This window comes from Oncorhynchus clarkii, chromosome 24 (genome assembly GCF_045791955.1).
Source record: "Oncorhynchus clarkii lewisi isolate Uvic-CL-2024 chromosome 24, UVic_Ocla_1.0, whole genome shotgun sequence".
Classification (NCBI taxonomy): Eukaryota; Metazoa; Chordata; class Actinopteri; order Salmoniformes; family Salmonidae; genus Oncorhynchus; species Oncorhynchus clarkii.
In genome coordinates this window covers 19,908,896-19,924,326 of record NC_092170.1, presented here as the reverse complement: position 1 = coordinate 19,924,326, position 15,431 = coordinate 19,908,896, and the positions used below count along the sequence as shown (strand labels likewise).

At 42.0% G+C, this 15,431-nt stretch overlaps 1 protein-coding gene across 2 annotated transcripts in view; it reads right to left on the bottom strand.

The window, feature by feature from the left end:
* Positions 1-15,431, bottom strand: part of LOC139382374 (replication protein A 70 kDa DNA-binding subunit-like) — a 53,801-nt gene that overhangs the window by 6,888 nt on the left and 31,482 nt on the right. For both annotated transcript variants that reach the window (XM_071126375.1, XM_071126376.1), the window contains 3 exons: positions 14,131-14,307; positions 12,546-12,653; positions 12,140-12,226 (listed from right to left, as the gene is read on the bottom strand). In XM_071126375.1, coding sequence (XP_070982476.1) covers positions 12,140-12,226; positions 12,546-12,653; positions 14,131-14,307 — 372 coding nt within the window. The remainder of the gene's footprint in view (positions 1-12,139; positions 12,227-12,545; positions 12,654-14,130; positions 14,308-15,431) is intronic.

The following is a 15,431-nucleotide window of genomic DNA, read 5'->3' as shown; positions in this document are numbered from 1 at the left end:
ATGTGGATATATTGAAGCAACATCTCAAGACATCAGTCAGGAAGTTAATGCTTGGTCGCAAATGGGTCTTCCAAATGGTCAATGACCCCAAGCATACTTCCAAAGTTGTGGCAAAATGGCTTAAGGACAACAAAGTCAAGGTATTAGAGTGGCCAATCACAAAGCCCTGACCTCAGTCCCACAGAACATTTGTGGGCAGAACTGAAAAAGTGTGTGCGAGCAAGGAGGCCTACAAACCTGACTCAATTACACCAGCTGTCAGAAGGAATGGGCCAAAAGTCACCAAACGTATTGTGGGAAGCTTGTGGAAGGCTACCCAAAACATTTGACCCAAGTTAAACAATTTAAAGGCAATGCTACCAAATACTAATTGAGTGTATGTAAATGTCTGACACTGGGAATGTGATGAAATAAATAAAAAGCTGCAATAAAGCCCTCTACTACTATTCTGACATTTCACATTCTTAAATTAAAAGTGGTGATCCTAACTGACCTAAGACAGGGAATTTTTACTAGGATTAAATGTCAGAAATTGTGAAAAACTGAGTTTAAATCTATTTGGCTAAGTATGTAAACTGTATATTGCTATTTTTGCGTTGCCTCTTTCTCCCCAATTTCGTGATATCCATCTATTGGTAGTTACAGTCGTCTCATTGTTGCAACTCCCGTACGGACACGGGAGAGGAGAAGATCGAGAGCCGTGCATCCTCCAAAACACAACCCCGCCAAGCCGCATTGCTTCTTGACACAATGCCCGCTTAACGCGGAAGCCAGTCGCATCAATGTGTCGGAGGAAACACCGTACACCTGGGGGCCGTGTCCGCATGCATTGCACACGGCTCGCCACAGGTGTCGCTAGAGCGTAATGGGAAAAGGACAACCCGGCTGGGCCAAACCATCCCCTAACGACGCTGGGCCAATTATGCGCCGCCTCATGGGTATCCCAGTCGCGGCCGTCTGCGACACAGCCTGAGATCGAACCAGGATCTGTAGTGACGCAGTCCCTTAGACCGCTGTGCCCCTCGGGAGGCCCCCTTTCTGTAATAGTCCTAAATGTGCCAGTTTTGCTATCTATGGTAGATAGTTGGAGCAGAAACCTGACTAACCAAATCACACATGAAAAGGGCATCAGTCTCTCAGACGCAGCAGAGATGAAGGGTGGTCTAGAAATGGTCTCTCTTCATTCTCTACCGTCTAATGAGTGACTCCCTCAGGACTCTGCTCTAGACCCCCAACTAACTCAGCCTCACCTCCTCTTCCTCCCCCTAGAACACACAGGGCTCTCTCAGGCTCACACACACCGCACTGCAGTTCCACAAGGGAGTGTGACAGTGTTTGTCAAGCGATTAGTGTTGGTCACATCTTGCCAGAAAGGCAGAATTTGTGGGCAAAGCGAAGCGAATCAGGCTGCCGCTTGCTATGCAAATCCACAGCACTTCTCTGCTTCTCCTTGCGTAGTACTACTGCACTGGGCCCACCATGGGTGGGATTTGGATGGAAGGCAGACTTCTATGAGAGCTTGACATGGTTTTATGTCCGATGTGCCCTCTTTACCAGTCACCCAGACAGACAACCAGCGGACACCCAGACAGACAACCAGTTACAAGGACTAGGCTGTCTGGGCCAAGAGAGGAAGGTGAGAGGTAGGGGAGGAATAAGAGCACTGTACGACATTATAGCTGGGTTATGATCACATATCGGCCCATCGTACTTACTTATTAATTATTATAACTTGAAACAAAATTCTGACTATGCTTCTCTCGCCTGATTCCTCAAACAATGACCAAATATATTGTCAGCAGACATGGCTGAGCTGCATCTCTTCTATCAACACAAAAGCATGTCTCTGCTAGTCTGTCTGTAGTCAGTACAGCAGGTAGGTAGCCTCTGGAAGCGCTGAAAGGGACTTTGTATAATGAATCCAGTACCTTCGGAAAGTATTCAGACCTTTTCCATATTTTCTTACGTTCCAGCCTTATTCTAAAACGGCAATCTACACACAATACTCCCACAATGACAATGCCAAAACAGGTTTTTGGAAATGTTTGCAAAAAAATACCTTATTTACAAAAGTATTCAGACCCTTTGCTATGAGACACGAAATTGAGCACAGGTGCATCCTGTGTCCATTGATCATCCTTGAGATGTTTCTACAACTTGATCAGAGTCCACCTGTGATAAATTCAATTGATTAGACATGATTTGGAAAGGCACACACCGTCTACATAAGGTCCCACCATTGACAGTGCATGTAAGACCGAAAACCAAGCCATGAGGTCGAAGGAATTGTCCATAGTGCGCCGAGACATGATTGTGTCGACGCACAGATCTGGGGACGGGTACCAAAACATTTCTGCAGCATTGAAGGTCCCCAAGAACACAGTGGCCTTCATCATTCTTAAATTGAAGAAGTTTGGAACCACAAGACTCTTCCTAGAGCTGGCCGCCCGGGCTAACTGAGCAATCGGTGGAAAGGGCCTTGGTCATGGAGGTGATCAAGAATCCGATGGCCCCTGTAACAGAGCTCTAGAGTTCCTCTGTGGAGATGGGAGAACCTTCCAGAAGGACAACCATCTCTGCAGCACTCCACCAATCAGGCCTTTATGGTAGACTGGCCAGACAGAAGCCAGTCCTCAGTAAAAGGCACGAGAGCCCGCTTGAAGTTTGCCAAAAGGCACCTAAAGACTCAGACTATGAGAAACAAGAGACTGGGGCTGAATAATTTTGCACGCCCAATTTTTCAGTTTTTGATTTGTTAAAAAAGTTTGAAATATCCAATAAATGTCGTTCCACTTCATGATTGTGTCCCACTTGTTGTTGATTCTTCACAAAAAAATACAGTTTTATATCTTTATGTTTGAAGCCTGAAATGTGGCAAAAGGTCGCAAAGTTCAAGGGGGCCGAATACTTTCGCAAGGCACTGTATACACACAGACGGGACACGACAAGACGAGGACAAAAGACGTCTGAACTGCTATGCCATCTTGGAATCAAGATGAATATGATGTCAGTTCGGTTGTCATCTGAGACATTCTCATCAATGAAAGGATGACATAAACGGTACAGTGGAAAGTCTACACATTATAGTTATCAGATTCACATGGAATTGTTGTGCAATTTAAATGTTTGAATATGAAAATATTTGTGAGGAGATTAAATGTGATTTTAGCTTCCAAAATGTGAGAATTGGGTTTTCATGAGTGAATTAGGCTCGTCTCAGTGGCCCTCCCACGTGAAGAGACATGGGTTATAAAACTATGAAAACACACCCTTCTCCCTCCACTTTATAAGCCCTTGACGAAAATATAAAACTTCCTGTTCCGAGGACGACGGTCCATACGTTAAAAAGGACTAACATGTGCAACTACTGAACTAAGCCAACCTCAGCGTGAGCTTTGGTCGTGAATGGTATGAACTGTGAACTCTTATTTACTAAAGTAGTGAGACATCCTAGCCGTTGAGTTAGCAACAGCAGCTGTCAACGTGGGCTAGGAAAGGACAGAGAGTATCCTGTCTACCACACAACGACGACACTGCAACGTATCCCGTTCACAACCAGACACTCTTCAAAGGACTCTGTTGGGCAACACGGCCTTCCATCTACCACCAACCTATTGAAGCGCAGCTCAGAGTAAATATTTATTGCATTTTCCTTTTCCAAATGGGTGGTAATTTAGAATGCATAGGATATTGTATTTACGATAGCACAGCTTCTCCCTTTGTTCCTCAGTCTTCCCGCTCTTTCACTCAAACCCAATCCACTTTCCTTTGTGTTGTCATATCTGCTCCGTCCGCTAGGGACGTTTTCCTTTATGACATAATTTCTAATCAAGGTATGATTCATTCTGTGTATATGCAATTCTGTGTGATTAGTTAGGTATTTAGTAAATAAATAATTAAACCCAATTTTGTATTGCTGATTGAACTTGTTAGCCAGGGTTCATGAAGATAACCAAGAATGTACAACTTTCAGATGAGACTGAAATAAGGTGACGATTAATATTGACTGGTATTGATGTAAAATATTACTAGGTCTTTAAGAGTTTATTCGGAAGTTAACAGCTCTATAAATATTATATTGTGGTGCCCAGACTTTCTAGTTAATTACATTTACATGAGGTAATATTAATTACAGAGAAAGGATTTTATAGAATAGCATGTCGTATCACTTAATCCGGCATAGCCAAAGACACGACAACAGCATGGTAGCAACACAACATGACAACATGGTAGCAACACAACATGGAAGCAGCACAAAACAAAGTACACAGATTATTGGGCACAGACAACAGCAGAAAGGTGCAAGAAGGTAGAGACAACAATATATCACGCAAAGCAGCTACAAGTGTCCATGATTGAGTCTGAGATAAAACTGTCCAGTTTGAGAGTTAGTTGCAGCTCGTTCCAGTCGCTAGCTGCAGCGAACTGAAAGACGGGCGACCCAGGGATTGTGTGTGCTTTGGGTACTTAAACAGAATGTGACTGGCAAAACAGGTGTTGTATGTGGAGGATGAGGGCTGCAGTAGGTATCTCAGGGGGACATGAGGCCTAAGAGGGTTTTATAAATAAGCATCAACCAGTGGGTCTTGCGAAGGGTATCCAGAGATTACCAGTTTACAGAGGAGCATAGAGTGCAGGGATGTGTCTTATATGGAGCATTGGTGGCAAATCTGATGGCCGAATGGTAAAGAACATCTAGCCGCTCGAGAGCACCCTTACCTGCTGATCTATAAATTACATCTTCGTAATCTAGCACGGGTAGGACGGTCATCTGAATCAGGGTTAGTGTGGCAGCTGGGGTGAAAGAGGAGCGATTACGATAGAGGAAACCAAGCCTAGATTTAACATTAGCCTGCAGCTTTGATCTGTTCTGAGAGAAGGACAGTGTCCTTCTAGCTATACTCCCAAGTACTTGTATGAGGTGACAACCTCAAGCTCTAAATCCTCAGAGGTAGTAATCACACAGGTGGGGAGAGGGATATTCTTCTTACCAAACCCCATTACCTTTGTTTTGGAGGTGTTCAGAACAAGGTTAAGGGTAGAGAAAGCTTGTAGGACACTACGAAAGCTTTGTTGTAGAGCATTTAACACAAAATCTGGGCAGGGGCCAGCTAAGTATAAGACTGTATCATCTGCATATAAATGGATGAGAGCTTCCTAATGCCTGAGCTATGTTGTTGATTGATGTAAATTGAGAAGAGTGTGGGGCCTAGGATTGAGCCTTGGGGTACTCCCTTGGTGACAGGCAGTGGCTGAGATTCTGACTTTATACACTGCACTCTGAGGTAGTTAGCAAACCAGGCCAAAGACCACTCAGAGATGCCAATATTCCTTAGCCGGCCCACAAGAATGGAATGGTCTACCGTATCAAAAGCTTTGGCCAAGTCAATAAAAATAGCAGCACAACATTGCTTAGAATCACGGGCAATGGTGATATCATTGAGGACCTTTAACCTCTTGAAGCTAGGGGGCACTATTTTTATGTTTGGAAAAATAACGTTCCCAAAGTAAATGGCCTATTTCTCAGGACCAGATGCTAGAATATGCATATAATTGACAGCTTAGGATAGAAAACTCTAAAGTGTCCAAAACTGTAAAAATATTGTCTGTTGAGTATAACAGAACTGATATTGCAGGCGAAAGCCTGAGAAAAATCCAATCAGGAAGTGACTCTTATTTTGAAACCTGTGTGTTCCTATGCATCCCTATTGACCATTGAAAGGGATATCAACCAGATTCCCTTTTCTATGGCTTCCCTAAGGTGTCTACAGCCTTTAGACAGTTTCAGGCCTTTATTTTGAAGAATGAGCGTGAACGACCACATTACGTATGTGGTCAGGTGGGGGCTCTGAGTGATTTTTGCGCAAAAGAGAGCCGGCCATTGTGAAAAAGCGGTCCTAGTGAAAAGCCAACTGTCCCGGTTGATATATTATCTAATAGATATTTGAAAAACACCTTGAGGATTGATTATAAAAAACGTTTGCCATGTTTGTCGACATTATGGATATAATTTTTAATTTTTGTCTGCGTTGTCGTGACCACTATTTCCGGTGGATTCCTGGGCATAATGCACCAAACTAACGGAGGTATTTGGATATAAAAAATATCTTTATGGAACAAAAGGAACATTTGCTGTCTAACTGGGAGTCTCGTGAGTGAAAACATCCGAAGATCAAAGGTAAACTGTTAATTTGATTGCTTTTCTGATTTTCGTGCTATTGTGATGTGTATGGGACATATAGGAGTGCCAACAAAGAAGCTCGTCAAAGGTAATGAATGTTTTATATTTTATTTCTGCGTTTTGTGTAGCGCCGGCTACGCTAATTCTTTTGTTTACATCCCCTTCAGGTATTTCGGGGTGTTGCATGCTATCAGATAATAGCTTCTCATGCTTTCGCCGAAAAGCATTTAAAAAATCTGACATGTTGGCTAGATTCACGAGTGTAGCTTTAATTCAGTACCCTGCATGTGTGTTTTAATGAAAGTTTAAGTTTTATCGAATACTATTAGCATTTGGCATTGCGCACTTCCATTTCCTGTTGACTAGGTGGGACGCTAGCGTCTCACATGGCTCTAAGAGGTTAACCTCTTTATCCTACCCCCTCCTTTTTCGAACATTCTGTTAAAAATCGCGCAACTTTTCAGCGTCCTGCTACTCATGCCAGGAATATAGTATATGCATATGATTAGTATGTGTGGATAGAAAACACTCTGAAGTTTCTAAAACTGGTTAAATCACGGCTGTGACTATAACAGAGCGTGTGTTTCATCGAAAAGCGCAAGAAAAACTGGTCACTGAAATCTGAAAAAAGCATCCATGCGCCCCTTTCATGGATTATTTAAAGGAAACCAAATTTAATATGGAGACGGATGCAATTCCTACAGCTTCCACACAATGTCGCCAAAAACGTCATTTTCATTGACAAAAATCCATTGAGACATTACGAATAGATCCTTGATTCCATCCAGCCTACCTCAATCGATTTTGGAAGATTGAAAAATGGACACTTTTCTTTTGTAGCTGCTATTGAATACAGATCGCCCAGTGATCAATTTGATCGCTTATTAACGTTTACAAATACCTAAAGTTGGGTTATAAAAGTAGGTTGAAGTTTTTTGTCAAAGAATATAGGCAACTTATATAATTTTTAAACATGACGTTGCGTGTTGGAAGAGAGCTTTTTTCGTGATGCAGACAGGCCATACAAATGGATATTTTGGGCATTCATGGACGGATTTAAATCGGGAAAAATACCAATTTGTGATGTTTATGGGACATATAGGAGTGCCAACAAAGAATATCATCAAAGGTAATGAATGTTTTATATTTTATTTCTGCGTTTTTGTGTAGCGCCGGCTACGCTAATTCTTTTGTTTACGTCGCCTTCAGGCATTTTGAGGTGTTGCATGCTATCAGATAATAGCTTCTCATGCTTTCGCCGAAAAGCATTTTAAAAATCTGACTTGTTGGCTAGATTCACAACGAGTGTAGCTTTAATTCAATACCCTACATGTATATTTTAATGAACGTTTGAGTTTTAACGAGTACATTTAGCGTAGCGCATTTGCATTTCCAGGTGCCTACTTGAGACGCAGACGTCTCAAGTAGGAGCAAGAAGTTAAAGTAACTAACTTTGGCCTGATTATTCGTGAGGATAACATCAAGAAGAGTAGCCTTTTCTGGGTGTTTGGGAGTCATACCTTGTGGGATTGGTAATAATCTGAGAAAGATTTAGGGAGTCCCATTGCTTTAGGATTTAGTCCGGTGGTTTAAGCATGTCCCAGTTTAGGTCACCTAGCAGGACAAATTCAAACTTGGTGTAAGGGGCCAGGAGAGAGCTTAGGGCAGGTAGGGTTCAGGCTGGTGCTGATGGAGGACAATTAGCACCCAGCAACAGTCAACAAAGAGATATTGGAAAGTTTAATTCCAGAAAATCTAATTGACTGGGGACAGACTTGGAGACAACCAAGCTACATCAGAAAACATTCTCTACAACCTAGCTACACAACTCCACGTAAAAACAAACCTTAAAAAAACAAAACACTTCCTTTTCTTAGGAAAAAAAAATCTGCAGGTGTGTTTTAAAACTTCTTGGCGCACCCATCCCATTAGCGGGATCATTTTTCGTCAACATCCGCTGAATTGCAGAGCGCCAAATTCAAATTAAATCACAAAAATATTTAATTTTCATGAAATCACAAGTGCAATATAGCAAAACACAGTTTAGCTCGTTGTTAAATCAGATTTCAAAAAAGCTTTACAGCTAAAGCAAATTAAGAGTTTATGTAAGGACATCTCTCTCAGCAGACAAAACATTACAAACTACAAAGTAGATTGTCACGAAAGTCAGAAAAGCAATAAAATGAATCTCTTACCTTTGATGATCTTCAGATGTTTGCACTCACTAGACTCCCAGTTACACAATAAATGTTCCTTTTGTTCCATAAAGATTATTTTTACATCCAAAATACCTCCATTTGGTTGGCACGTTTTGTTCAGAAATCCACAGGCTCGAGCGGTCATGATGGTGCAAGCGAAAATTCCAAATAGTATCCGTAAAGTTCGTAGAAACATGTAAAAACGTTTTTACATTTTTTATAATCAATCCTCAGGTTGTTTTTACAATAAATTATTGATAATATTTCAACCGGACCGTAGCTTTTTCAATAGGAGAGAGAGAGAAAATGTCTGCTCTAAGCTGTTGCACATGCAAAACTCTGCTGGCACCCAGCCATTCACTGACCCGATGTGATCGTTCTCAGTCATTTTTCAAAATAAAAGGCTGAAACTATGTCTAAAGACTGTTCACACCATGTGGAAGCCATAGGGAAAGGAATCTGGTTGATATCCCTTTAAAATGGAGGGAAGGAATGCAATGGAACAGGGAGCTTTCAAAATAAGAGGCACTTCCTATTTTGATTTTCATCAGGTTTTCGCCTGCAATATCAGTTCTGTTATACTCACAGACAACATTGACAGTTTTGGAAACTTTAGAGTGTTTTCTATCCTAATCTGACAAATATATGCATATTATAGCTTCTGGGCCTGAGAAATAGGCAGTTTCATTTGGGTACGTTTTTCATCCAAACATCAAAATACTGCCCCCTATAGTCAACAGGTTAAGGAGACATTGGGTTGAGGCAATGGTCAGGACATCCTTGAAACAGCAGAATCCTGTAAGCTGCCGAGGCTGAGCTGGCTGTGTCGTGTTCGCTCTCTACCTAGCACAGCAATGGTGTGACAGATTGTGGTCTCGACTCTTCTGTTGTTAATGGGCCTCCCTGGCAAAGCTCCAACTCTCCCTGCTCACAGTCCCAACTCAATCAATTATTTTATGCTGTGCCCTCAAAACAAGGCTCCATCTGTGTAGTTTCCTGAAGAGGGTGACCACAAGTAATCTGTGTGCACCTTTCACATAGCCCCTGAAAACGAGCCGTCTAAAGAAAACACACTGTCTGTTCTGTGGGCTCTTTCTACAGACGAACGGATGGAAGGAGAGGGCAAGAAGAGGTAAAGGAGAAGAGGCGGGAATACAAACAATGTAAGGAGAAATGTCACAGCCAACTGCTAATATTTGTCAGGCCAACTGGAATATCATTGTCAAACAGGTGAACATACTGTACAATACCAGTCAAAAGTTTGGATACACCTACTCATTCAAGGGTTTTTCTTTATTTTTGATTATTTTCTACATTGTAGAATAATGGTGAAGACATCAAAACTATGAAATAACAAATATGGAATCATGTAGTTACAAAAAAAAGTGTAAAACAACAAAATATATTTTATATTTGAGATTCTTCAAAGTAGCCACCCTTTGCCTTGACAGCTTTACACTCTCTTTGCATTCTCTCAACCAGCTCCATAAAGTAGTCACCTGGAACACATTCAATTAACAGGTGTGCCTTGTTAAAAGTTCATTTGTGGAATTTCTTTCCTTCTTAATGCGCTTGAGCCAATCAGTTGTGTTGTGACAAGGTAGGGGTGGTATACAGAATACAGGCCTATCTGGTAAAAGACCAAGTCCATATTATGGCAAGAACAGCTCAAATAAGCAACGAAAAACGACAGTCCATGATTATTTTAAGACATTAAGGTCAGTCAATCCGTAACATTTCAAGAAATGTTCACTTTTTCCCCCCAGTGCAGTCGCAAAAACCATCAAGCGCTATGATGAAACTGTCTCACGAGGACCACCACAGGAAAGGAAGATCCAAAGTTACCTCTGCTGCAGAAGATAAGTTTGTTACTTGGGGTGGCAGGTAGCCTAGTGGTTAGAGTGTTGGGGCATTTACCGAAAGGTTGCAAGATCGAATCCCCGAGCTGACAAGGTAAAAAGCCGTTCTGCCCCTGAACAAGGCAGTTAACCTAGTTAAATTTAAAAAATACAGTTACCAGCCTCAGAAATCAGATGGAGGTGTGATGGTCCTTTGCTGGTGACACTGTCAGTGATTTATTTTGAATTCAAGGCACACTTAACCAGCATGGCTACCACAGCATTCTGCAGTGATAAGCCATCCCATCTTGCTTGCGCTTAGTGGGACTAATCATTTGTTTTTCACACTGGACAATGACCCAACAACTCCAGGCTCTGTACTATTTGGGCTATTTGACCAAGGAGAGTGACGGAGTGCTGCATCAGATGGCCTGGCCTTCACAATCACCCGACCCCAACCTAGATGGTTTGGGATGAGTTGGACCGCAGATTGATGGGAAAGCAGCCAATAAGTGCTCAGCGTATGTGGGAACTCCTTCAAGACTGTTGGAAAAGCATTCCAAGTGAAGCTGGTGGAGAGAATGCCAAGAGTGTGCAAAGCTGTCATCAAGGCAAAGGGTGCCTACTTCAAAGGGTGCCTACTTTAACACCATTTTTGGTTACTACATGATTCCATGTGTGTTATTTCATAGTTGATGTCTTCACGATTATTCTACAATGTAGAAAATTGTAAAAATAAATGAGTAGGTGTGTCCAAACTTGACTGGTACTGTATAAAGAAGCGGCTTACATGCAAATTTCAATAAATTGGCATTCTGTAAAACCTCTGAACAAGATGTGTGTGTCTGTTCTTTTTCCTCCCATCTAGACGACTGGAATCGAACCAGACAACCTGGTATGAGGTAAAACATGTCTGTTGGGCTTGGGAGGTATACTGGGGCCGTTGGGAAAAAGCCACAGGATGGTATTTCAATACCGTTGAGACTTTTTCTTTTACGTTTTTTTTATACTTGTCGCTACTTTAAGTAAATACCTTCAGTCAATTTGTGCAATACGTTAGGAGATATAGAACATTGCGTTCTTCATTTCACCTGTCACATTATGAAGCTTACGGTAGTCCCCAGTCACATGGTGTTTGTATACAGCATGTGCCAGGTGATCTAAATTACAGAATGGAATTCACAACAGTTGTGCATTTGGTTTGCTAATTTAGTATCTGGTTAGCTATCTAGCTAAGTGGTTAGCTTCTTCTAAAATCAAGCATTCGCTTGGTAACAGCAGAGAAACCCTTCCAGAATCAACAGCCTTGCTGGCTAATATTTGTTACAGTGTAGCATTTTTTTGTTACTTGTATAGTTTAGGTCAGAAAATGTACAAAATGTTCACAATGTGCTCATTAGCATTTGGTTAGCATTCTCTATGGGATTTTACATGTACTTGTTAACATTGGATTACAGAGTATTATTGGGGTTTGAAAACAGCACCTTGTGTGTTCAGTGTCGGTATTACTGAATATCCCGGAATGGTATGACAATCTGGATACTGCCAAAGTCTAATGTCTATTGGTTGACAAATATTTTAAAAAATTGGGTGATACTGATCATAGCGATCTTTACACCACTGTTATCGATAAATAATAAACAAAATAAATTGTGCTAATCTGAGCACTTCAATTTCTTTAAATTATTTTCATTTTCAAATGTATGCAATTACATTTTAAAGTGTCTTTGAAGAGACGTTTTCACTTGGAGCAAAATTTGTGATACATTTTTTTAGATTTTTATTTATTTATTTATTTTAATTTTTACATCTCATATCTGAAAAACAATGCGTCGGTCAATAAATTGCAACCAATGTAGCCTCCCAAATATAAGTATTGTTTCAGACCCAAAAATCCCATATATATGTCAAGCGATACTTACATTGTAGGTCTCCAGCTTGACTCTGTTGCGGAAGATGAACGTGTGGAAGTTGGCCTGCTGAAAGATCTCCTCGAAGGCAGCTTCATTCTGCATGAAAATTAACAAAATGTGATCAATTTAACTTTAATGACATTTCAAAAACTTGGCTTGTTTCCATTAAAAAGCCATTGTTTTAATCAAGATGGCGGGTCCTAAATCAAAGGCTCTTCCCATCTTTTTTTAAATGTATTTTTTCATGTAGGCTATATGAGAGCCTACAGAGACCACAGGGCACAGCAGCCTGTTCATGCAGAGCAGAAGTAGCTGGAGCTGGTGGCTAGACAGTGCCTGGGGTTCAGCACCTCCCCAGGCCCTTTCCGCAGACCAGGCAGACAGGGAGGCAGACGGGTGGGAGAGTAAGGCTCACCGAGTCTTTGAGTTGCCCTAGGTAAGCAGCGTTCTGTCCCAGGATGGCTTCAGCACTCTCCTGGAAGCAGGTCACCCACTGGTTGTCCCCGTAGTCTGCTATGTTGGCCTGCAGGACGAGAGGAGGAACATAGAGACAGACACATGGTAGGAGTGAGTACTGGGGAAAGTCAAAGGGACAGGGAAAGGTCATCTGGGCTTTATTGATCATAGGTTGCAACACACATGGCACCCTTTATAGTGCACCTACTTTTGACCAGAGTGCAATGGGCCCTCGTCAAAAGAAGTGCGCCGCATAGGGTGCCATTTGGACGCAGGCAGAGTCTATTAAAAAGGTAGGCTTCTCAGGGATTTGGTACTTTGGGTTATTGTTGTGTATTTAAAAAAAAAAAAATGTTAACCTTTATTTGACTAGGCAAGTCAGTTAAGAACAAATTCTTATTTACAATGACAGCCTAGGAAGAGTGGGTTAACTGCCTGTTCAGGGACAGAACGACAGATTTGTACCTTGTCAGCTCGGGGGTTTGAACTTGCAACCTTCCGGTTACTAGTCCAACGCTCTAACCACTAGGCTACCCTGCCGCCCATGTATGTCACATTGCTACTGAATAATCAATGTATTGTCAATTGCACAAGTTTATATTGCTGGGAAAATCATTATTATAGAACTCTTCTGTTCTATACATTTGACAGGCAGGGACTTCAAACACCAGAAGATCCAAGGTGTACGTGTGATGCGAGCTGCGCGCAATGGTAGCATATTTACAGCTTATGTTCCAGCTCTGTGGAGAAAAGCAATATGCTGACTGGCGAGAGGTGCAAAACAAAAGGTACTTATTTTAGATGTCTGGCTGCAAGAGCTTGTTTGCTGACTAAATGAGGTAGTATTTGAATGCTGCTATTTTAAACAAGCAGAGACAAAATGCCTCAGCATCGAGCAACAGCATTGAGGGGAAAATAGAGCAATTAACGCAACATAATCCTGACTTACACCCAACAAAACAAATCAAAATGAATCCTAAATAGCCAGCCACTATTTGACGCTTGCAGCAGCGACAGCAGAATGGATTAAATAATAATCTTCTTCAAACATGACTGTAAAGAGATCTGATGGAGAGTTAGTTAAGCACCGTGAGAGAAGAAGTACCATAAGGGAGACTGGCTGGAGGCCTATGAGAAAGAGAAGAGCAAAAGAAAGGAGAAAGAGCGAAAGGGAAAGAGCACACGAAAGAACGAGCGAAAGAAAGGAGGGGTGAATGAGAGAGCAAGAGTGAAAGGAAGAACAAAGACAGAAAGCAAACATGAGAGCGAGAGAGAGCGAGCGAGAGAGAGAGTCATGAGAAGCAGTAGATGAGTCCCCCAGAGAAAACCCTCAGCCACAGCCAAACCCATAACCACAGCCCCCACCCTCAGGGACCTGTGAGGATAGGAGAGAATGAAAAGAGACCTAGGGGACAGGGTCGGGAGAGGGCAGGTACCCTGTAACAGTGTGGGTGAATGGGGTGGCAGAATGGGACTCAGCGTGTGTGTGTGTGTGTGTGTGTGTGAGGCCAGAGAGTTTAGACAGACAGAGGTAAGTCACTCACAGAGAGGATGAGTCGGTACTTGAAGTTAGGGAACTCTTTGTCACACTTCTCACAGCGGAACATGCCGTTCTGCTGGTCCACCACCTTCTTACTGCAGTCCTGACTAGGGCACGCCTGATACAGACAGTTCTCCTTACGGATGTACACTATGGTGGCGATGCAGCTGAAGTAGTCTGCCTGGAGGGACAAGCACACAACATTCCTGAACATACTTCTTAGTTGTTTTAAAAATGTGTACACCAGATGTTTTGTGGAAGACCATATTGCAATACATGAAGCTGAAGTAGTTTTCCTGGACACAAACACAAAACATAACAGAATTCTTCTGTCAATCGTTCTGAAGCGTAGATATTTTGTGGCAGGCAATATTGTAATGGACAATATGTGCAGGCTTGGTTCATGATTTCTATGTAAAGGTTGATGCCATTACATTACACGGCGCAGAACTAACAACTGAGAAGCATAAAGAGCAGATCTGAGAGAACATCAACAAGAATATTCAAACTGCATTAAAAAGAAACATTATTGCAGTGGGATGAAAAAATTACAAACCAACTGCAATCTGCATAGCATAGCTCCAAACACAAATGCAAAACAACAAAGGCAGGCTGCCTACTTTCGACCAGGGCCTATAGGCAATACCACATGGTAATATCTCATTATGTAAACACACACGAGAACCTCCGAGGCCAAGTGCCTTCATCAGTCAGTCATTATGATTCATCCAGAGGACAAAACAGGGTGTGCTCTTTAAAAAAAAATCATAACACTTCCTTACACCCCAGGAAGAGTTGCTGCTGTCTTGACAGCAGCTAATGGGGATCCATAATAATACAAAATAAAGACCTACAGTAGGATTACAATGGAGGGAATTTTAATAACCTGGACATCCTGACTCATATTCATGGAGGGGAACATTGCCTGGCGTACCGAAAGGAAAGTAGGGGTTAGGAAACAGGACATTTCTGCATGGTGCACTTCATTGTTCACAATCTAGATGGAGGCCCCAGGCAAAATCTTAACCTCCAGTTTTTGAAGGAAATAAATAGAAAAACAAAAGGGAACGTTTCTGCCGTAATTGACCCCCCCCCCCCCCTCTACAGGCTAACTGCTGGCCTAACTACTGACAGTTACAGCTGCTTTGCATGATGTATTGTTGTCTCTACCTTTCCCTTTGTGCTGTTGTCTGTGCCCAATAATGTTTGTACCATGTTTTGTGCTGCTACCATGTTCTCATGTAGCTACCATGCTGTGTTGTCATGTGTTGCTGCCTTGCTATGTTGTCGTCTTAGATCTCTCTT